At 41.5% G+C, this 23,080-nt stretch overlaps 2 protein-coding genes across 4 annotated transcripts; one reads left to right on the top strand and one right to left on the bottom strand.

The window, feature by feature from the left end:
- Nucleotides 1-58: 58 nt before the first annotated feature.
- On the bottom strand, nt 59-4,541 carry atp5pb (ATP synthase peripheral stalk-membrane subunit b). Its single transcript, XM_006628427.3, has 7 exons — nt 4,367-4,541; nt 3,444-3,480; nt 2,491-2,636; nt 1,886-2,049; nt 1,229-1,354; nt 816-995; nt 59-241 (listed from the first exon to the last, which is right to left on the bottom strand). The coding sequence occupies exons 1-7, from the start codon at nt 4,392-4,394 to the stop codon at nt 164-166; spliced, it is 759 nt and encodes a 252-aa protein (XP_006628490.1). The 5' UTR covers nt 4,395-4,541; the 3' UTR covers nt 59-163.
- Nucleotides 4,542-7,069: 2,528 nt separating this feature from the next.
- On the top strand, nt 7,070-23,072 carry traf3ip3 (TRAF3 interacting protein 3). Of its 3 annotated transcripts, none has more exons than XM_015342794.2 (15): nt 7,070-7,216; nt 8,922-9,391; nt 10,057-10,147; nt 10,449-10,518; nt 11,324-11,351; nt 11,923-11,952; nt 12,844-12,939; nt 15,322-15,393; nt 15,498-15,638; nt 16,447-16,584; nt 16,951-17,086; nt 18,032-18,082; nt 18,814-18,950; nt 21,342-21,455; nt 22,180-23,072. In XM_015342794.2, the coding sequence occupies exons 2-15, from the start codon at nt 9,017-9,019 to the stop codon at nt 22,375-22,377; spliced, it is 1,677 nt and encodes a 558-aa protein (XP_015198280.2). In that variant the 5' UTR covers nt 7,070-7,216; nt 8,922-9,016; the 3' UTR covers nt 22,378-23,072. The 3 variants fall into 3 exon arrangements, with proteins under 3 accessions (XP_015198280.2, XP_015198282.2, XP_015198281.2); XM_015342795.2 differs by lacking the exon at nt 7,070-7,216 and adding an exon at nt 7,804-8,031; XM_015342796.2 differs by lacking the exon at nt 18,032-18,082.
- Nucleotides 23,073-23,080: the final 8 nt, after the last annotated feature.

A 23,080-nucleotide genomic window follows, 5' to 3' on the forward strand; every position in this document is an offset into this window, starting at 1 on the left:
CGGCAATCTAAATTTTTAATAAACTGCAAAATCAGATAAGAAAAAAAAACAAACGATCTTTTAGAGGAAACAATTTATTTATAATTAAGCGCAGTGGATATCTGATCAGACACATAGGAGAGCAGGTGGTTTCCAAGGTCTCCCATAAGAATGAAGTGCTGTGTTAGACAGTTGCTCGGGCCTGAGTTGCCTTGGCCAGCAATTTCAGATCAGTGATACATTTCGCAATGCTCTCTTTCTCCTGTAACAAAAAGAATTAAGAAGAATCAATGTGTTGTTTCACCTTTTCCAATGTATCATACACTGCCTAGAAAAATAAAACTGGTTTTATGAACAAATAAGACAGGAAGTGAAACAGAATATCTAGGATCACAGCTTATTTCTTTCTCCTTTCAGCATTAGCTGAACAAGCCTTTTTTTACGATAGTGGATAGGTATTAAAAAAGAAAAAACTAATTTCCTTTTTCAAGCAACACACCTGAATGACAAGTTCTGAAAGTTAGAAATTGGTAAAAAAAATGGTAGAAATTATTAATCCCTTTTGACATTTAAGAGCCTAGAGCAAAACATTTCCCTTTTCAACACAAAAAAGAAAAAAGTGAAATCATATTTATATCCTAGTGCTGTTTTGCTGACTCTTAAGTCTTTAAATGGTTAATGAACACTCCCTTTTCTATACTAGCTTAAAGACTTTTCCAGGTTTTACAAAGAAGACCATACCAAAACGGCTGGCAAAAAAAACTGCTCGATGAATACAAAATCCCACAGCATGCCCACAGAGGTGGTGCGAGGTGTCTCACAGGGGGGTCCTGTACCTGCTGGGGGGTGATGCTCTGAATCACACTCTTCTCCACCCAGTTGATCATGTGCTCCTGCTCCATGCGTCTCTGCAGGCTCTGGACGTCGATCTGGTAGTCCAGGCGCTTCTTCACCTCGTTGGTAACCATGTGCAGCCTCTCCCTGTAGTTGGTCTCCAGCAACATGGCAACGTTGTTCTAGATGGGATTGGGGGATAGAGGAACATTACATGACACATCAATATGGAAACTCAGGAAGAGGAATTAGGACTTTCTTTGGTTCCCACAGAGTACACTGCTGCATGTCAATAGGAAATTCTGCAGCTCCCGGGGAATGGAGGTGTAGACCCCTCCAACACACTCTTTAATGAATGAGGCTGGAAGAGGAAGTTAGGGCCCCAGCAACCCACTCCCTCCATCATTTCACTCACCCTCTTGGCATCAAAGAGCATGTGCCTCCCATTAGCTCTCCACTGTTCCTTCTTCTCGCTCTCGATGGCCTGCTGCAGGCTACTCATGGCCAGCTCCTTCACTTCGTGTGCTTTCGCCACCTTCTCCTGCAATCACACAGCCCCCCGAGCGCGGGGCAGTTCGTGATGAGCCCATAGCGAGGTGCGAGATGACAAAGAAGCCATACAGCCATCTCCCTTACCAATCAGCTTTTTAATGACTCAGTACACCTGGGATAAAGTCTGCTTCTCTTTAATGATTAAGTCAGCTCTTTACCACCACCTGGCTTTCTGTAACATCATAAGCAACGTAATGTATGTGAATAAAAAAGCCATGCAGATAAATTTGGTGATTTTCTAAAAGATGTGCTTGATTACCAAAACAACCTGTGCTGTAACTGAAAAAGGCGTGATCTCATTCCTTGTCTTAATCTTAAATGAAATATTGAAGACGGCCCGACTCCGTAGCACCTTGCACTACAAACCTCAAATCAGCAAAAAGCGTACCCACAAAAAACATAGCTTTCTAAATATCTGCAAGTTTCATTCTTGTCATTACTTTCACTTCACCTGGCATCCATGGTCTATAGTCAAGTCACTGTATAAAGCAGCATATGAAAGGTCAGCAAGGGAAATTACCTCATTCAGTTTGTCAGCGAAGGCTGCCACTGTAGGACCAAACTTCTTCACGCCATAAACAATTACAATACCAATAGAGGCGGCAGCGAATGTCTCATGGTTAATAACGTAGATCTCTTTAGACAGCAGGTACAACAGGAGACCCGTCCCTAGCATGTAGGGGCCTAAAGAGTGACAAAGAAAAAAGACAAAAGGAATCTAATCTACCTATTAATCTATGTTAAAAAAAAACTAAATGTATTTGCACCATGATAGTGATAAACAGGTCATATGCAATATCTGTCACATGTCTACTCAGCTCATTCAGCTGGTAAGCAGAGAAACTAACCCCCATAATTGCTAACCCATCACAGATCAGTCCCCAACAACGCTGCTCCCCAAGTATAAATGTAGGTGGAACGGTACAACAGGGCTGAAGTAACTTCCATTACTAGTGTCCACACACTGAGGACTTAAACCCATAACCAGACAGGAAGATGAACAGAGCCCTAGCTACTACTTCTTACCAACCCAAAATACATGAGATAGTGTACAGAGAAACCTGCAGCTTACCGAAGCAGAAATATGGAGACTATTATTGAATAGATTCCAAGGGTGCTGCTGACCTGTGACCCCAGTCTTGGGGTAGAGAAACTGGAAGAACTCCTCAGGGATGAGCCCATAGCGCACTTTGCCTCCCTTCTCCGGCAGCGGCGGCACCGGAGCCAGACACTGCGGGGCTGTGTGGAAGGAGCGGGATGCCTGCACTAGACTGGAGAGGAAGACACACCGCCACATAAGTGGGGGGAAACACAATCAGAGAAAACTATATGGAAGTGCATTACAAACCAACATCAGGAGGCCCTTTACCCAAAGGGTTGTGGGAGTATGGAACAAGCTGCTCACCCATAACCTGGAGAACACACTCAAACACTGAAAAACTTGCATGGCATGACATGCATAATGGGACCCAGCATTCAAGGGTGTGTTGCAGAAGGTGACACCACACCACTGAACCCTAGACAGTGTAGACATTACCCATGATGAAGGACCTGATCTAGCGACATAGTGATATTTTCCACTATGGGGCGGGATGGGGAGCTGAGGCACTGTGTGTGTGCCCCGAGCCCCCTGAGGAACTGATCAAATCCCAGCAGGGGCGACAGAGGCAGAACCCAGCCTGTAGTGAGCTCACTGTGTAAGAGGATGCAAGACCGAGTTCTCTGCTACAGAACTCTACACTCAAATGTCAAGGGGCTAACATCACCCCGTGTAACTGGCTCCATCAGATGTACAGAATCTCACAGTCTAGTTCCTGCCCAAACAGGCTGATCTGTGATGGAAGAGTGCAAAAAGCAGAAGGAAGAAGGGAGAGCTCTTCAGCTTCACCACCTACGTTTGTGTCTCAAAGTAAACAGACCTCTATTAAGAAAAACACAACCCTTCTTTTTACAGCATCCCCTTCCCAACCCAAAGCAAAATGATCCAGACATGTTGAAGTCAGTTCAAGAATAACATTGGAAAATACTACAATACGTAATTTGATTTACAAATATCTTGAAGGTTCATAGGGACTTACCCAGCACCAAGAGGCGCACTGCTTTTCAGGGCAGAGGCTAGAAGAAAAAACAAACAGCAATATATTTAAAATGTGAAATAAATCTAGATTGCAGCAATAATTTGATCTGGAATGTCGACAGAAGAATCGGAGTCTAATCATAAAATTAAAACACGACATTCACACTTCATCATACTGAAAAGTTAATTTCTAAGTGAAAGAATAAGACTGAGCATAAAAAGAAAAGAGCTTTAGCTCTCTCCATTTGGATTCGTTTTTCATAACCTTCAGAGTTTCTCTAGCTTCTCTTAAAATGGATTCAAAGAACTGCTTCTAAACCTCAAGAAACCTGTCTATTGGCTGATATGATTCTCGCAAATGACATTATAGATTTTATGCTAAAGTAAAAAAATGAACTACATACATTGTAGTGCTTTATTATGGACTATAAACTTCTATCTCAAAACCAGGGACACTTCCCAGGCGCTCACCATTATCGTATTAATTAAAAAAACACACATAAGCAGTAATGACTAAAAAGGCAGTGATCTGCATGTACATGATCTAACTTTAGATTTAAGAGACAGAACTTTTACACTACAATAGCACGCTTCACGTGGATATAACCAAATAAATGTTTGAAGAGCACAACTTTCAGGTGATATTTGAACCTCTTCTTCCAGACCTGTGCACACCAGAGCCCAGCAGACTTTGACTTAAATGTCACTCTGTTTTTATTCCGGTACATTACCAATTCGCCCACAGTATATTTCCATTTAAAACTAAATAATGATTTTTATTTACAAGAGATTGTAAAGAAAGTACCGGTATATCTGCTTTGACCGCCCAGAATATATAGAGGCCTGACGTCACCTTACCCTTCAATTTCACTCAACCGGCTTACCTACTGGGTCAAACAGACAAAGGTCTTATACTGTATTTACCTGACACCAGCACCAGTCTTGACAACATGGCTACTGTCCTACTGTTGGTACGGAGTTTTAGCAAGACCGGTCTCTTTTTAATTCATGCAATACTCCTTTCCCCGCTGTCGGCCTCTCCGTGCCCTTCTGCAATGGAAAGGGACAACGATGGCGGAGATCTCACGCTGCGAAAGATCGCGAGAATACAACTGGCACTTAAAGTCACTTTCATATCCGGGGTGTTACCATAGAGACGAATAGTCATTAACGTTAGCAGTATGATTCCATATTGGTAAGGGAAATAAGCATTAAGATTTAGGCTAGAAACATGCCTGTCTCTAAGTCTAAGTGAAATACCTACCATAGTTTACAATCCCAAGACATAAGAAATATATTTTATTATAATAATTCAAAGAAAAGTACAGTTCCATGGGCAATATACATTAATACAACTTTTTATTTCAAATTAGCAATAAAAGATATTTTGAAACTTATAAAAAAAACTTACAGATAAACCTAATATGTGTGTAACCGTTCTCTTGGAGAAAAATACATGTGTAGGAAACATCCCCATTATTCTAAGAGTCTTCCTGGCTAATTACTTGATTTAGGGAGGATTTCTATCTTGTCACTTTTGAGAGCAGGCCTGGAGCAAGGTGCTCAGATTGTACATTTGAGTGGAGTACTTCATTTTGATTAGCTCTGTTACAATCCCTAGCTATATGAATGTATACAGGTGAAAGTAACTTTGCCTAAAAGTGTGATCCACCTTTGCAACAGTTCTGCTCACAGGAAGGGAGCTGCCAGTAGGAGTGCAAAGTGAGGTTTAAGGAGTAAAGTGTGTGTTTGCATGGGATGACATCTATAAGCAAAATGGGGAAGATGGTTGTTTGTCTTGTGTGTTACCACGAAGGCCTGCAGATGGTAGTCTCGCACAGCGTGGGATTTTTCTTTTCTTCTTTAGTCAGAAGATAAGCATCTGTAACTGACACTCCTAATTATGTATCAGGTGCCCTTACCTCTGTAACTGACTCCCCTACTTCGGTAAAATGTGCTCCTATTTCTGTTCCCCTGTAATTCTGTACTCTACTACTGTTTTCACTTCATTGCTAAAACATGATATAAAGTAAAGCTTAATTTGTCTCTCATAGATGAAGAAAAAAATATTAGAGGGAAAAAAATCTGCATTACAGAAAGAAAAGAGCTAACAAGACTTCTCCCTAGTGCTTTTTTTTTAAAGGCTACAGTTTTATCATCACTTCCTTCATTCATTTTTTTGTGTTCCGTGTTCTGCCTTAACGTGCTGTAGGATTTCTCACCACGCTTGTTTTTCTGGAATTCATGAAGCATGCTTAGCACTGGAGAAGTAACAAACAAGAGGGAAATTGATTGTTATCAGTGTAGACAGCAGAGAAGAAAACCTCATTGCCAGCTTGAAAACAACTGCAATTTGAGCTCATCAGAAGATGTCCACACCAAAAGCAAAAGGTGATGAGTGTCTGTCACAGGCTGCCCAAAGAGTCAGTTTATTAGACAGAAACGGCAGACATTTTCAAAAGGCCTAAAGCACTGAGAGAGCAGGCCTGAAAGCCATCAATAGATAGAATGATACTTGCAGACATGTTCAACCAGTGCTGTTTACCTGGGCAACAGTACAGAAATATCCAGAATTCTAGCCTACTATGCAATAGTGGTGCCAAAGATGGTTCTTCGCTGTACACATTACCATACTTATTCTGGTTAAATTCTGATCTATGGCTTTCACACTTAACTGAAGTCCTGGTTCATCACTACAGCTTTCCCTCCTGTCAGAGGACTCAAGAATAGTCAAGACAAAGGTCAAAGGGTACGGTTTCAATCACCATTCAACAAGCACACAGAGTCCTTCTTTCTTCAAATGTGTGGTCAATACTAATCATCACAGCTTACAATCATGCATAGAGTTATCAAAGCTGAAAACTGGGACAAAGGTGAATGCTAATTGGGGTCTGGTGACAGGTCATCCTCACAACATTTGGCTCTCCAGGTGGGTGAAGTTTGTTAGGTGCATACCTTTGTCTGTATTTTCACCTTCCTTCTGGCAAATAAGATGACATGGAAAAACCACCTGTCCCTATGTCTAAGTGAATTACAGCTGTAGTATTTTACAAAATATTTTCCTAATTACTCAATATTACATATTTGTATTAATATGTAAAATAACTGGGTTAATTTTACATTTATACTGTTTCTGACTGGGAAATTATGCTAAAACTCTTCAAAACTGGCACATGGCACAGCTCTTCTGCTACAAACAAGTGTTACAGAAGATCAGGGATGGATCACTTACATTACTAGAACCAGGACCTTTCAAATGCACATTCTGTTGCCTTGTAGCAATGCTCCATCCATTATTCATGGGTGGCAGTGGTTCTGCCTTTCCTTTAAAACTTTCAGGGCTGAGCAACACTGGAACGGAAGACAGTAAACTAATATAAACTTCCCAAAACTCCATGCCCTACACTGTCTTTCCCACCAACAGACAACACGACCAGTAACCACTACTGGATCGTAGTGCTGCTACGACCGGGTGCAGCCTTAATCTAGGAAGACCATCTGCAAGCAGGCACATGCTGCTAGCAGGTTGCCGGACGAGATAGAGGAACACGGGTTGAAGTGGTGTGGTTTCTGTCTCATTTCCCGTAAAAAAAACACAGCAATAGCACAGCGGCTATGACACTTCACTGTGCAAGCGTCAGAGCCTAGTAAAAGAGCTCAGGCAACACAATGGAGGATCCCCTTAGCGTCTTCTTTCTGTTGTTTTAATTTTTCAAACAGGCATCTGGTGTGTTCACATCACCTTAGCAGAATATCTTGCAGGACTGGGAGAAGGTAACTCAATTAAAGGTCTTTTCTTAAACTACATGTTTTTTATCCGCCTGTCAAACACAAGTCTTCGGGTGTGGGTGTCAATAGGCAGCTTTATTCATGCAGAAACTCCCGCCCTAGAAAAAGGGCTCTTCTTACTTAACTATCAAGAATGCAAGAAGACTTCTTTTCGATTACTATACTCACGGCTGTGTAAGCATAGTTAAAATTTGCTGTTCAAATTTACTGGTCGAAAACAGATTAAATTAGAATGTCGGAAGAAGCAAAACTATCCAGTGGTTTCAAAGATATTCATGTGTGCAATAATGTATTAATGTAGGATTCCTGTGATGTGGTGCTGTTCTGGGCTTCTGTAAAAGGACCCACTTAAATGTTACACTGTTGCATCTTGAAACAATTCTGGACTCATTATTTGAGTTGCTGCGTAAATTTCCATTCTGCAAGAAAAAAGACCGTTCAAACTATTGCTGCTTTTCAGAGCAGATTAGTGTGGTGGGAACCACACCAACTCGTTCCTGTGAGTTTCTAATTGTGCAAATAGCTCTGAAGCACATCCTGTACTTCATATACTGTACATTTATGATAACAACGCATTACTTTGTGAAGAATTGCTAAAGACTTTCTTAGTTTCTACTGGAAGTAAAATAAATTAATGGTTTGATAGAGGCAGAGAAGTAATGAATAGCTCTTGACCCAGATCTGAAGAGAGTAAAGATTGAAGTTCTTATCAATGAAATATTATGACTAGACTACATCTGTCTGAGCAACAGAATATTTCAGACAAACTGTAACGCAGGAGGCCCTGTTCCTGACACCTCGTAAGTGAATTTTGAATGAAAGTATGTACAGTAGTAATGTATTCAAAATGAAAAGAGTAATTAATCATTTTATTGTTATTCTTTCATCCTGTAAAGCTGAGGTTTTATAAAATAGTGGGAAGACTACATTTTTTTCCAGTTACTGTCTGTTACGAACTCAGTTTACTCAATAATCATTATAGAATCAAATAATCTATCATCTCTATGAAAACCTCAAACAGCTTGTTCTTTTTTATAATCCTTAAATTGAATGTCCAAGAAACAAACTTTACAATAATATTTTATTCTTAATGATAATGTATTGTTTTTTTTAAGTTACTTTAGCAAATGCAGTAGAACAACCTGCTTTTGAACGCCTTCATTTTTCATGGCAAAATAGAAAAAATACTAAAGACGTTTTTAGTCTATGAAAAAAAAGAAAACGCACATCGTTTATTGAAATTGTTTTCAATATATCTATTGGTATTATAAACCAAATCATTAACTAACACAAATGATAAAATTATATACTGTAACAGCATGATAATGTTAATAAGTGATTTTGGGTATGATTACAGGATACAGCTGAAATGTATACTGATTATTGTCTCATTTGTAATTCCATTGCTTTTTCAAGCTGATGTTTATGTGGTGAATTTGCACAAATTTAAATGGCTGTGTGTCCCACACAACAAAGGTATTTGGTTTTGGTTTTATTCCAGACATTCCCAGTTCTGCTTGTAAAGTTGTAGACTAAAGTTGTAAAAATCTTTTCACCTGGGAGGAGAATGAAATTGAATATGGAAATCAAGTTATCCCTTCTCTGGGTAGAGGAAGAGCCTTTTTTAACAGCACAAGTAATTAAACAATTACAGTTGTTTAATTGCTCAAATGATATGTCTGTTTTTCAGGATCTCTTCAAAACCGAAGGGCAGAGTCCCTTCAGAATTTTCGGAAGAAAGGGGCCGTGTGCTGTGGTTAAGATTGAATTTTGAGTGAAAATAAGATGGAAAGCGGCAGCACAATGCAGAAGCCGATGAAACGGAGCTGGCGGCAGGCCGAGAGCTACGACCAGAAAGTGGACATCAGGGTGTCCAAGCGCGAGTGTCTCCGGGAGCGCTTCAACAGCACCACGTGCCGGAGTGGCGGGAAAGAACGGAACACCGACTGGAAGAATGAACAGCAGAGCAAGAGGCAGAGGGAATTTTTAAGGAGGAGGCAAATTGACCATGGGGTGTCAAATGGAGAAGAAGAGAAACCACGGGTGCCCAAAGTTGTCCTGCGGTCTAACGTCTGCAGGCCGGCCCTCCTGAACAGACGGTCACTGGTGATGTCACAGGAGCTTGGAATAACATGGCCAGATCTGAAGACCATTGAGCAGGTAACTTATAGTGATCTGGCGCCACTTCCTCTGAGCTCCACCCACCATGTTGAGGATTTTCAAACTCACACAAGTACCGGGAGGCTATTGTTCTAGTGGAGAAAAAAATAGGATAATCTGAAATGCCACACAATGTTCTGCACCAACTAGATGTTGAAGAAGTGCTGCTGAAATATTTACACCTACATTTACTTAGGCCAACATATTTTAATCAGGTTCTGTTAGGAAGGTAGGCTGCAAATATGGTTGATGAAGACATGATGCAACACCTTTGAAAACAAGGCAGGCTGTGACCTAAAGTGGTACTGAACCAGCCTGCAATACTTAGGAAGGCTTTAAACTGAGTGGCCGAAGTCCAGTCCCAAACGGCTTCTGTGTCTGCCTGTTTGCATGCCAACTCAGCTCTTAATGACCCAAATGAGCTCATTATTGGCTTGACTGTAACAATTTACCAGCTCTCCCCAGCTCTTCAGATGCTTTAAGGAAAGCTAGAAAACCTGCAGATTCACAGGCCCTCCGGTACTAGAGCAGGACCACCCTGCTTTAAAATGAAACAGATTGACTGGATTGTTTTAGTCAAATATTCCAAAGCAAACAGCACTTTACCCAATGTACAGTACATGAAACAGGGACTACAATGGGTCTTCCTCCTTGTGCTGATGCAGGCTCTGCCAACGGGAACAGCTTCCTGCCTCTCAGTGCCCCCACAGGATGAACCCCTGAAAGAGGAGAGAGTGGCCCCGAAAAGAGAACGAGGTGGGAATACGCCCGGCACTGTTCTACGGCACTAGATCGGTTTCCCTGAACTGAGCTTGTTCCCTCTGAAACTCTGTGCACATCCTGGAGTTTGAACTACATTTGGTCTTTTTTTGCAGCCAAATCAACAATGACTCAGTAGTTCCATATAATTTGAGATTTTCTCCAACTGTAATCAAGCAAATTAAGCGAATGAAAAATAACTGGTCAGTCTTGCCCCTTAAACTCATGTATAATTCAATAAACCCTTTTTATATCAAGGCTAAACAACACCTCTCTTTTCTGTGGCCCATGTGTCCAGGAGTTCAGACTGAAGTGGAAGGGTTGGTCAGCAGCCAATACCTTCAGCGAGAGTCCAGCACGCAGACAGAGTAAGTGTGGTTTAGTGTTTTTAAGGCAGGGGTGCAGGGGTATCACTGCGGTGAGCAGCAAAGTCCTGAAGACCAGAACTCCTGCAGGGTGTATTGTTATTTTTATGTCACAAAAGAGTTAAGACCCAGAAGCAGTGGTGATGTTTGCCCATTGTGTAACTAAAGGGATACAAGACTTCATGGGGGACTTCATGGGGGTCAAGTTTTTCCAATACATCACAAGCATATGTACATTGGGAATAACACATAGATCAGGGTCAGATGGGTAATTAATGCATGAAGTGAGTGCTATTTTGAGAACAGAAAAGAAGGTGTTCCCCGAGTCAAGGAGTGGATGCAGGAGATTATTAGACTGCTGATCCCTGGAAGAGGGTGATCAGGGCTTGGCGCTCCAAACTGGAAGACTTTCACTCTGTGCACACTGCTGCTGTACCCTACGAACTTAATCCAGATTGCTCCAATGAACCCAGCCTCCAAAAAACATTCAGGAGCATTGGTGGGGTAGCTGTCACATCACATCCAGGGGGGAGTCCTAACCTCACTTCACTCTGATAAGCTGCAGTCAGCTGAGCCTCTGGGCTCAATTACAAAGTTTCTTTTTAATCATTGGATGAACAAGGCGACCCAAAGAAGAGGCCTCCCCTCACTTGTTGCCTTTAAAACTTCAGCCCTGTGACCCTGATCAAAGGAAGTATATCCTGCAGCATGACCATGAGGAAAACTTCACTATCTAATGGCTTAAATGTTGAGAACCCCCCCTTCCCTCTGAAGTAACGGAATTCCTCTTCCTTCTTTGTTTTTGCAGGAGTGGAGTTGTAACTGCGAGTGAAACAGTAAGCACCTGACGCCTGTTATATCAAACACAGAGGATTCCGTCTTTCATTCTTGCCTTCCTCTCTGTCTTTAACATCACCTCTCAAAGCTGCAGGAGTCCATGTACGGTTTCATTTTTAAATCCTGAAGGTGTTGCAGCGGCCTTTTCTGACACACTTGTGTTAAAGTAAAAGAAATGGTTTAGGAAATGGTGCAAGACAGCAAAGTACAGCCAGTCACAGTGACAAGGGATTATACATACTACTAGATGCTCAAACATAGCAGAGAAAGCTTTGTGGACTGTGTGCTCATCAAATCCCTCCCTTCTGCCAACATTGGAAGAAGTTGATTGAAATCTGGCCAGAAACCTGAGCTTGCTGGTTTTGTTTAGCTTGTTTCAGTGCATTATATAAGTGCCTTATTATCGGCTGTCAGAATCTAAGAGGAAGAACGATGTTCCCTCCCCTCCTTCCTCTGCAGTGCTTGCTGTAGTGAGCAGCTGGAGACTAGGTGCTGTGACAGAGGTGTCAGGGCACAGTGCAGACTTGTCAAGACTAGCCTTTCATCTCCTCTTTCTCTGTCTCTCTGCAGGCGATTCTTGAGCTTTCGGACTACTTACAGGTACTGTACATCTTTCCTCACCCTTAGCTGAAAAGCGCTGAATGGTGCAGAGTTAAGTCTCTGTGGAAAGTTGGTTATTTACTTGTGAACTTTTAGTTAATTAGTCCTTCCTGTTTGCTTGTAAAAATCATTTTCAAAGTGATTTTATGTTTCCATCTATGCACAGCAAAACTGAAATGTCTAGTCATTCCTGAATGCTTAAATATTTAAAATACAAATCCACATTTAAAATCTAAATCTAAGATCATCATTGCTTTTTCCTTATCGTAATATAATAATCATATAATACATGACTGTAGTGTTACAGTAGTAAATGTGCCCCCTCTCTACAGATAATGAAGCAGCTCTCATTACTTTAATAAAAAAAAAACATTTTTTTCATATTAAACTAAAAGCATTAAAGCATGAAACAATGTAAATGAAGGTGAAGAGTCAGAAAAAAACGATGGGACATAAAGGTCAGATTGGAAAGGATGGAAAGAGGCCATTGAAACAGAAGGAAAAGTCGCCAGACCAAAGAAGACATCTGAGCTGACCCTCAAACAGCAAGCTTAATGTTTGCATGTTTAAGGCATGGCTGGACCTCCTTGACTCACTGCCTGTGAGGTGGCAGAGCTACAGATATCTAGTTAAGTAACATCAGAGAGCAAAAGCAACACAGAGGTATTAGCAGTGCATCTAGACTGATTGTTTTGGATTGTTCAGCCACACAGTATACCAAACAGAATGCTGAGAGGAATAGGTTCAATATGTTCACTCCACATCTGAGAACAGGTTAAAAACAGATATCCACAAAGGGCTAGGCTTTGTACGAGATGCTGGTGTTTGCATTTGCGCGTGCCAAAAGTTCCTGATGGCTGTTCCTTGAAATTAATCTTCTCTCCATTGCAGGAGGCCCTGCATCGAGAAGCTGCTCTTAAACAGAAGCTATCCATCCTGCAGCACATCGCCTCTACCCTACTGCTCTCCTCTGAGAAACTGTGGACGGTAAGGAGAACGCTTAGGCTGTGCAGGTCTGCGACCATGAAGGACCTGATATGACCATATTGTGTTTCTGCATGATGATGAACTTACAATCTGTCATGATCTGATCTTTTTTCTAGTGGTGTTATAAAACATCAACCCCTAGCAAGAACTGTTGAGAACGCACAGCTCAAGCTACTGTAGTTCAACTGCAAATATGAGTACTATAAGTGTGCAGGGCTGAGGGAATCTTCGTACATCAGTGGTTTTGAATAAATCTCCCTTCTGAACTCTTTCAGGTGTAATTTCTATCAGCGGGTTGTAAATTTACCCATCCATTTTCTTACCACTTCTTAGACTAATTCAGGACAGGATGTAAATCCATTACAGGGCAAACACAGACACTAACACACACACACACACACAACACACACACACACCACGGCCAAGTTTCCCAGATGTCAATTACCCTACCAGGGGAAGCCCACACAAACCGGGAGAACATATAAACTCCACACAGATAGCACCCCAGGTCCGGAATGGAACCCAGGGCCCCAGTGCTGCACAGCAACAATTTTAATCACTACCACCATGCCTCCCTTTTTAAATACAGTACATTTCCATCATCAAAGTCATTTAAAGGGACCACTATACAAAACACCACAATAGTTTTTACACCACAGGTTTTATAGCAGGCACCTGTGCTGTAATTTAAGGGAGTGTGTCAATTATTTCTTCCTTTCTCAATGCTAGAACTGTCCATTTCCTTTCAGAGGATCAGAAATTTGTGCAAGAGCTGTGTACTGTAGAATTTGGAAGGTCACAGGGGCTGGTGTGAAAACCTCAGCGTTACACTTTCTGAGATCAGTCTACTGTGAGCACAAGTATCTTCAGTGATCCCATGAACACATGAACAGTACCTGACTGTTTAACAAAAATGCACATCCTCTCTAAGGATAGTAGCACCAAAATGGAAATAGCATGTTGGGGAGAGATAACCACAACCTGTGTTTTTTATTGGTGTATTGTATTTTTGAAAGTATCTATTTTGGTTAGGATAGTGGTACCAGGGCCAAATGCCTTTCTAAACAAGACTATATTGTATTTGAATACACTGAAAATAAAGAACACTCCCTGCCTGCACGTTAGAAAATCCACCTGTCACTCGCATCACTGCCTGTGGTTTTAGTTACAGACGTTGAAATCTGCCTCCTCCGCTATTATAAATCTTATGTGGCTTTATTCACATCCTGTTAGTGCTTTAGCTTAGGCTGAAGCTTGTGGAAGGTGCAGCATTTTCTCACTGGCAATATTAACTGTATTCTTGAATTGAGTCCTTAATTGCAAAGCAGCATCCTGATTTAATTTAAGGAACAAGCAGTTATGATGTATTCCCATACAAATGGCCCTGACTGTAAGAAAACACACAGCAGACCACTGACCAAACTTCACAATGATATTGCAACAGATGAGTCTGGTTCTTTGGCAAACGTGGTTCTGCTGATGTATTGATGTGTGGAACAAAATGGCTTCCTCCTATCACAAAAGGCTCCTGCACTAGAGTGCAGAAATGTTGTTTACCTTGTCATCCTAGTGATCTACCTTAGCTCGGCGACATCAAAGCTCTGTGTTAATACAGCCCTGTTTCTTGAGTGTCCCGGGGTAAGGTGGCTTTAAAACTCTGTCACATCTGGTCTCACCTGTTTTCATCAAGAGTTCTGCAAGTTCAGAAACATCCGTGAGGCGACAGTTAGAGTTCTGCGGTCTGTCACTTCCTCTTGCGTGGAGACAAGCAGCTCTCTTCAGCAAGCACACTTGAGAAAGCACAAATCTCACAGGAAGGGTGGGAGCAGAGCTATGCACTCCTGTTAGGGTTAGTCTGTCAGAGTCCTTCATTTGTGTCACTGTCCTTCTGCAAGGGATTTACAAAAGAGGGCATCAGGTTAGTATCTGGGGAGGTGGTGGCAGAGAAAAGTTCTAAAAAAACAGCGATGATGCTGGACTCACCAAATCGAATGGGAGTGGAAATTTTCACATTTAATTCCATTACGATTTTCAGTGTCATGCATTTAGCTGGTTGAGTTGTCTTCTTTGAGATTCAGTAGCAGTGAATGTTTAGGATACAATTCATTTTTGTGATTTGTTTTATTTCGAAAGCTAATGCCACTATTACAGCTCATAAAAATGCAAATAGTTGCTTCAATCCATTCCAGACTGGGTGAAAACCCTCGTTAATGTTCTACCAGGCATGGGGTTTGGTTTCAATTTTAAAAATGCCGTTGAACTGTATTTCTGCAATTGGTTTGTACTCTTCAATGCAAAGGGGAGAAGTTTAGAAATCTGCACCTCCTGACTTTGCTAAAAGATAACAGTGTATGACAGTGGAATGTTTAACTGTCTCCACAGGTTCAGTATAATGAAGATCTTATGAAATGCAAGATAGTCTCTCTGGAATCACAGCTGCAAGTGTGCATGCAGGTAAGAGAACAGCCATACTGTTCAGAGGTAAACAGAAAAAGCAGAAATGAAATGAACAAAATTCAAAGAGTGTAAAATGGATCAAATGGATTTAATCTTTTAAGACATATTCGCGGGATGGTGTGAAGAAGAAGATGCTGAAGATGGAAGAGCAGAAGCTGAAGTATGAAGAAAAGGCCAAGGCGATGATGCAGAAATCTATCCTGGACAAGCAGGCAGTGGAGGAGAAAGTGCAGAGCTTGGAGGTGAGTGGTGGCTGGGAGCAGGGTGACGAGAGCACAAAGACACTGCAGGCCAACCTGGACACAGGCAGAGACTATCAGTCTCTGTCTTCAGTCTTCCGATTTTCTATGGTTACTATTGTTAACATGAGAACAGTGACATTGAAGCCTAACTGGAGTTCAAAAATAAAACATTAGCAATGGAAACAATCATATTACAAGTCAAATTTCCTACCTGAGAATCAACAAAGTCTCTTTTCTCAGCAGCAGCGTTGTTCACCCAGCAATATTGCCACCTTCTCGTGTGAGATTAATAGATCTCTGAACCTAAGCAAAGCTAGGCCTGGTCAGTACTGAGAAATAAACCCTATAAGGAAAACCGGTTGCTACTGTAGATGGTGTTTAGTTGACCAATAGGTGGCGATCTTTTGCTCTTGACAAGAATTTCCCAAAAAACTGTATGACACATTGCTCTGGGTCAATGTCAATGAGACATTAAACCAAGTGACCTGGATATTTGACCATTAAACCAAGGTCAATTAGTCACCTGGCTACTTGGTCACTATGATCCCATAGATCTCTTTGTAAGAGCAGGGGTGTCCGAGCTAAAGTCCACTCTCATGCTGTAGAATTTGTCTTCTGAAGCAATTCCCCATCTTCATCTGCTGCTTAGAGGGCCTGGTGGTACAGAATGGCTGCTGTGAGTCACCCAGGCGCCTCAGGGTGGTGAATGAAGTGTGTCTCCTCCTGTATGTAGATCTCTCCAGGATCCTTTGGGATGAGCAGCGCTGTATATGTGCAAGCTATTATGTTTAACATGTGTTTCCCCCAGGACGCCCTCCGGGCTGCCCAGCAGGAGGCTGAACACTGGAGGGGCCTGTACGAGGACATGAAAGAGAGCTGTGCAGCCCTCAGGTGGAGCCATGAGCAAAACACTGACCAGCTTCACGTCCTACAGAGCAAGCTGGAGGTAAGGAGAGCTGCTGAAAGGATCTGTTTCACGGCTGAGGAAAACAGCCCACAAGGTCAACCCTATACTTAACAAGCATTATGTTATTTATGTATTTATGTTATTTCATATATACATTTACTGCTGCACAATTGCATGTATTTATCAATCCCTATACAATATACTGTATATTAATCAGCTGCAACAAAGCACTCACAACAAAACGCTGATTCTTGCTAGAATTCTATCACCCACAGCACAAGCTAACTGGAAGTACTTCTTGTGCCTGAGCTGTCAGCATGCCTTCTCCCCCCCAGTCTGTGTGCCACCACAGAGAGCTCTTTTCTCACTGGTGGTCAACTAGTCTCTGTTGCCCCTCTCCCTCAGCGAGCGGGGGGTCAGGAGGCAGCCCTGCGGTCTCAGCTGGATACTATGCAGCAGAACGAGGAGGACCTACTCTCCAGGATTGCTGTGCTCCAGGAGGACAACCAGCTGAAGAGGGACCAGCTGGACAACCTGAGAGGTACTGTGCTGCAGCTCCTTGCAGTAGCGCCCAAACCTCTTGGTTTAAAGAAAGGTTCTTTCTCATAGATAGCCATAACACTACTGAACAGCACCTCTGAATCCTTTTTCCCACACTTTATGTCCCACTGCTTTGGTACTAACTCACAATACTGTTAGTACTTGGTCTTTATATATTGTGCTATTTGAATGCTGCTGAAGATTACAGTTGTTATCCATTTTAATGTAACTGCAGCTACTGTATTCTGTATGAATCTTTTGTATAGTGCTGCTACTTTCCACTCTGTAGTTGGCACACATGCTATTGTCTTATGTTCTTATCTCCAACAATTTGTGTTGCCATTCGTTATGTGAGGAAACAGGTAAGTAAGCATTTCATTGTGTTCAGGCAGATATGACAATGAGCTTGAAACTTGAAACGTGTGACGTTTGTTGTTGCTGCATCTTGATGCATCAGCTGTAGTAAATCACAGTACTGACACAGGGAAAATAAGGCAAAGGCAAGAGCAGAACACCAGGTTAAACATGCAGGAAATGAATAGTAAATTGAACCTTTGAAAATCTGACCAAACTTTCCTAAGGATGGTCCACCTCAGTCACTCAGGAGCTGAAGATTGTATGTGGCAAAGAATCAATAGTGACTTGTTCAGGTTTTTGATTTTGCATGGAAATTGTCTTGTTTGAAAACATTAGGAAAATGTATTTGTCATGCATCCTGTAGTCGTCAACACAATCCTAAAACAATTACTGTCTCGAATGGTGTTTATATTCATATTTTCCCTATGAAGTAACACAGCACAGTCATAGTCAATGTGATCTTCAGATTAGCTCAAACTGGCTTTGGAGGAAAAGCAAGGCATCACACTCCACTCTGCCACACACTCACTCAATATAAGGCTTTGAAGAGTGTGCCGTCCTTCTTACCTTACTTTCTTATTGGTTTCAGAGAAACTGAAGAGCTCTGAAGATCAGAAATCAACAGCAAGCCATGTGCAGAGTAAGCAAATTACTCAAATTTAGATACCTCAGAAAAGTAATGACCACAAATTTGGAAATGCTAGGTTAATTTTTGCCTGTCACAAAGAAGAGTTAGATAGAAACCAACTGAGTAAAATCAGATGAGAGTATTACTACAGAACAAGACTATCTACTATGGAAGATCCCCAGTCTCAGAACAGCCGTTTAGAGATCTTCACATGTTAACCACTCCAACAAGGAAATTCAATTAAAAGGTCCAGGCTTGTTCTTTTACTTTTAAGGTTTAAACTGAAATGAAACAAAACAGACTGCTAAAAACTCTAACAAATCCTAGCTCAGCCAAGCTGTCACTAGACCTGCATCTACAAGCTTGGCAGCCAAACTGTTTCCCCACCACAAAAACACAAAGTATTAAACTAATGTAGCCACCACCTGTTTCCCTGGTCTTCTGACAAAGAAAAAGACACACACATCATATACACATTCCAATTAACTAACAATCTTGCAATTTGAAACAATTAACATCCAAACATACAGTATCTCTGTGACCGTCTCAAGTGGTAGCTCTGTGGTCATTACAACTTTGTAATCCATCACACTACAAAAAATGAAATGCGTTCATTTTCATGATGCATTCTAGGCTGCTTTTTTCCCTAAGAAGAATGGAAAACGCAAGTTCACAAACGTGACCCAAACATTCTATGAATCTGCACATACTCATTTAACTTTTTTATTTTTTTGATTTTACAGCATCAAGCTCTGGAATATGGAATTCCAATCCCCAGTCTAGTCACCTGGGGCGAGTGGGGACGAACGAGTGTGCACTGGAAGAAGTAGAACACCAACTGCAAGAAACACAGCACAAGCTGAAGACAAAAGAAAAGGAAGTAAGGCAATGCTTTTTGGAGCCCAAACCTATTTAGATACTGTACCTAGGAATCACACAGTGATTCACACAAAAAGCAGATACAGTTCCAGTGGTACTAATTTATATAGGAATCTAAGCTACCTGTTTTACAAACACCAAAGGACAGCTTGTCTGTAGTGACACATGATAATAAGGAACTCATTTTTGTCTGTCAGGCATGTAGAGTCGTCATATTAAAGTTAGTTGCACAAAAAGAGGGTATAGATCTGTGCTAAAATGACAAGGATGCAGCAACACAAGGACTCTGAGACAGGATGGGAATTAAATGAACTTAATTTAATGATGCAACACTATGCAACACATTGCATAGTTTAGTGGAATAGTGTTGCTAAATTATCTTGCAGAGAATGTTTGTGAACTTTATTTTTGCTGTGAACAAACATCAATATTTTGTGTATGGAATGATGAATTAGCCATGTTGTTGAAGCCAAAACCCTTGCTTCATGGCTGGATGTGTTTCTTGGTTTACTTAGCTTCTAACTACCAGACAGGCTGGATGGGTCAAGCAGCCTTTCTCGTTCCTAACGTCTTATTTATTACGTGGCTGTTTTTATGGTTACTAATGTGCTAAAGTTTACAATTAAACATACATTCAACTTCATTTGCAATGACTTGTGTTCAGCTGTGAATAGCTGATTTATATGTTATAGGTTTATTGCAGTCAATAAGCAATGAAAGAGAAGGCAAAACACCTGATGATATTTAAATCAGCTCTATAGTTGCACCACAAAATCAGAAGAACTGTACAGTCAATGGAGTAAACCAGTGTTGTGTTGGTTGCTTTCTAAATATACTTATTAAATGTGAACTTGCAATAAGCTGATTTTTTAAACTAGAAAGTTGCACTATGTCTTTTAAAACTTAATACTAATTTACAAACATTTTCAGTGCAATGTTAATGATCACACCTTTGATAGCAATCTGTCATTAATGTTGTTTTATCTTGCCACTCAAACCAAAGCAACAGTCTGTTCTGTATTTTGTACTACGTTACAAAGTTGCTGTATGTTTGAAGAAATACAATAGACATTCCTCAGCTCATGAGTGACTTTTAATATCTTTAAGAGTGTTGTGATTTTTGTAAATATAGATGCTATAATGATGAATAATTATGGTAATGGTACAAAAAAACACCCTGACTATTTATACAGTGTGGACTTCATGATGAAAATTGCAAAAATACATTTCACTCTAACTCAGGGGTCTTGAACCCTGATCCTGGGGAGCTCCAATATAATTTTGTCTTATAGGGTATCCTAAATCATCTTTTGTAACACTACAGACATGGTAGATTTTGATAAATTAAGCGTGCCGTTTGCTCAGTTAATGGAAGCCAAGGTCAATCCTCCTGGAATAGACCCTTTAATAGGTTCAATTATTTTGGAAAGTATACACAGTACAGGCCTGGTTAGGGTCTTGAATTAAAGAGAACCCCCTGGACATCCTATCTTAACCCTAAGAGGCTGGAGGGTCTTTAGGGTGTTTGTTTTAAATGCAAATTAAATTACATTGCAAAAATCACCAGTTTAACTGATCACAGTCTTTAGTATTTAATGGCCTTCTATAAGCTGGACAGTGGCTCTCTAGGAACAGGAATGGAGACCTGTGCCCTAAGCCATACAATGTGAATTATTCTGTAACTGTGATCCAAACTATAAACCTTGTGTTTCTTTTCATATTAAACTTTGTTGAAGAAAACTGATGCCTGTGATTTTTTTTTAAACCAAATTGATAAAAAAAGTGCCCAGAACACTTGTAGCACAAAGCAGGAAACCCACGATGCTTTGTAACTGCTGACATGGGCAAAATTAGTCAAATTCACCTATCAGTTGAATTTGTTTCCTGACAGCCAGCAATCTGCATTCTCTTTGCAGGTGTGTGCAATGCTTCCCTCAGTTTACCTTAATAAAGCGAAACAGAAACACTGCTGAATCCTGTCCCCCATACCATTCATCAGGCTGCAACAAAAGAAAACACTTCAACTAATCAAGTAGCCGTGAATCTTGATGCCAGACTTTTTAGAATCAGCAGGGCATTGTGCCTCAATTATTCAGCTTGAAATTAACTACAGAAGTTAAAATCAGCTAGTTTGAAAACTACTTACCGTTGTAACTCAGTTTTCAGTCTTAAACCCAGATTTACCAAGAAATCATTTTTTCAATACTAGGAAAGTAGAGTCACACCCACACTTAGCCCTGTGTCTCCTATCGGTGCAGTACCATTCGGAGTTTGAAGGACAGAGCACTTGCTCCTCCTCAGTGTGGGGCTGGGTTTCAGCTCCTGCAGACTGCACCCCGTGCGGCAGGGAGCAGGGCTGGGTGGTAACCGGCCTGTGGTCTTGTCCCCTCAGTGCGTGGAGCTGCGGCTGGAGCTGGAGGCAGTGGAGCACGAGTACCAGTCCTGTCAGTCAAAGCTGAAGCAGTGCAGGGAGGAGCTCAAGCTTCTGCAGGGCCGGAAGAGACCGGTGAGGTCCAGCACAGTGTCACTTGGACAGCACACACGCACTAGCACACTGCAGGGCCACTCACACACACATACCCACACACCGCAGTGCCACTCATACAAGCACACACACTGCAGGATCACTCATACACACATACCCACACACCGCAGTGCCACTCATACAAGCACACACACTGCAGGATCACTCATACACACATACCCACACACCGCAGTGCCACTCATACAAGCACACACACTGCAGGATCACTCATACAGCTTTTTCAACAGCAGCTACAGTAACTCAGCTAGTAAAACCAGAAGAGCTTTCTTGACAACCTCCTGCAAACCACTGGATGTAGGCAGCAAGATTCTTCCAAGTTGGAAACAGCAGAGCTGCTGATCTCTATGTTACAGCACCTGGATTTAAGTGGAGGGACGACTGTGATATACCATGTATCACAGCAGCAGCACGAGATGTATAAAAAGACTGGGGAAGGGTTAGCTTATCTCTTTTTCAGTCTAAGATGAGATACTGTATGTAATCCCTTAGTATGTGGAAATATGGAAATATGTGCCTGCCCGTGTGCCCTGCGTGTGGAAATATGTAATGGAGTGTTTAAGGCTATGAAGAAAACTGAAATATGAATATTGTTAATACAGAGAAAACTATTCCAACAATAACACCGCAAAAAGGACAATGCCGGCAGTGAGTGCATGTGGTAACAGATCTCTTCTCTGGCTTTCAGAGGCGCTGCAGCACGTGGCTCTGTCTCTCCCTGCTGGTCGTGATGGTAGCGGTTCTAGTGGCCACCTTCCACCCTCCCATTTACGAGCATCTTGCGGCCCTGTATTCAGTACTGAGGACGCACGCTGACCAGTTCTTCCGAAGATTCAGCTCACTGGAGTGGGGTAACAGCGACAGACCTCAAAGTCCCCTTTCGTGAAACAGTGGGAGAGACAGCGAGAGACACCCCTCTCTCATCCTTAGCGTACAAACATTCCCAAAACCTCGCACGCCTCCTCATACAGGTGAAGCTGGAAGTGAAACGATCTTATACTACACAATGATGTACACATTTGTGGGAAAAAAAGGCTGATAGAGGTCATCTGTTTTTTTAGCAGTGAGGCATGCTATCTTGATGTGAAAAAACGGGAAGTCTTAAAAATCGAGTCGTTTTGCAGATGCTTTTATGTTAAAGTGACTTTCAGAGACCTATGTTCAGCATAACTTCTGAACACACCACGGTTTTAAGTGCATCTCAGCTAAAAGGCAGAGCACAGGAAAGTGGTCTAACTGGGGCCTGAAGCAGTCTAGAACAAGATGGTAAAAAGCCCTTTGCCTTAACCACTGCACTGCCTGGCCTCTGTACAAACCCCACCGTTTACAAGGACTTTAACTTCCAAACTCAGGTATTTCAAGACTGACATTAAAAATGGTTTTGAAAAGTAAGGATGGAATTTACTTTAGCCTGTAAGGTTCTGAAACCAGCTTTACATTTTGTACTACAAAATGCATGTATTTTATTTTTTATTTTTATTATGGATAAAATAAAGTGCAATTGATGTTTGTACCATGTTTTCACAGTTTGGGGAAGAAAATAATATTGTACCTCACGAGAATAAAACAAAATGACAAATACTCAGCGG

This window comes from Lepisosteus oculatus, chromosome 5 (assembly GCF_040954835.1).
Source record: "Lepisosteus oculatus isolate fLepOcu1 chromosome 5, fLepOcu1.hap2, whole genome shotgun sequence".
NCBI classification, from domain to species: Eukaryota; Metazoa; Chordata; class Actinopteri; order Semionotiformes; family Lepisosteidae; genus Lepisosteus; species Lepisosteus oculatus.

Coding starts and splice junctions, on each gene's coding strand:
- atp5pb (XM_006628427.3), bottom strand. CDS start 4,394: ATGTTGTCAAGACTGGTGCTGGTGTCAG. Junction 996..1,228: donor TGCTCTTTGATGCCAAGAGG/GTGAGTGAAATG, acceptor AATCCCATCTAG/AACAACGTTGCCATGTTGCT. Junction 242..815: donor AGAGCATCACCCCCCAGCAG/GTACAGGACCCC, acceptor TTTTTGTTACAG/GAGAAAGAGAGCATTGCGAA.
- traf3ip3 (XM_015342794.2), top strand. CDS start 9,017: ATGGAAAGCGGCAGCACAATGCAGAAGCCGATGAAACGGAGCTGGCGG. Junction 10,148..10,448: donor GGCCCCGAAAAGAGAACGAG/GTGGGAATACGC, acceptor CCATGTGTCCAG/GAGTTCAGACTGAAGTGGAA. Junction 12,940..15,321: donor CCTCTGAGAAACTGTGGACG/GTAAGGAGAACG, acceptor CTGTCTCCACAG/GTTCAGTATAATGAAGATCT.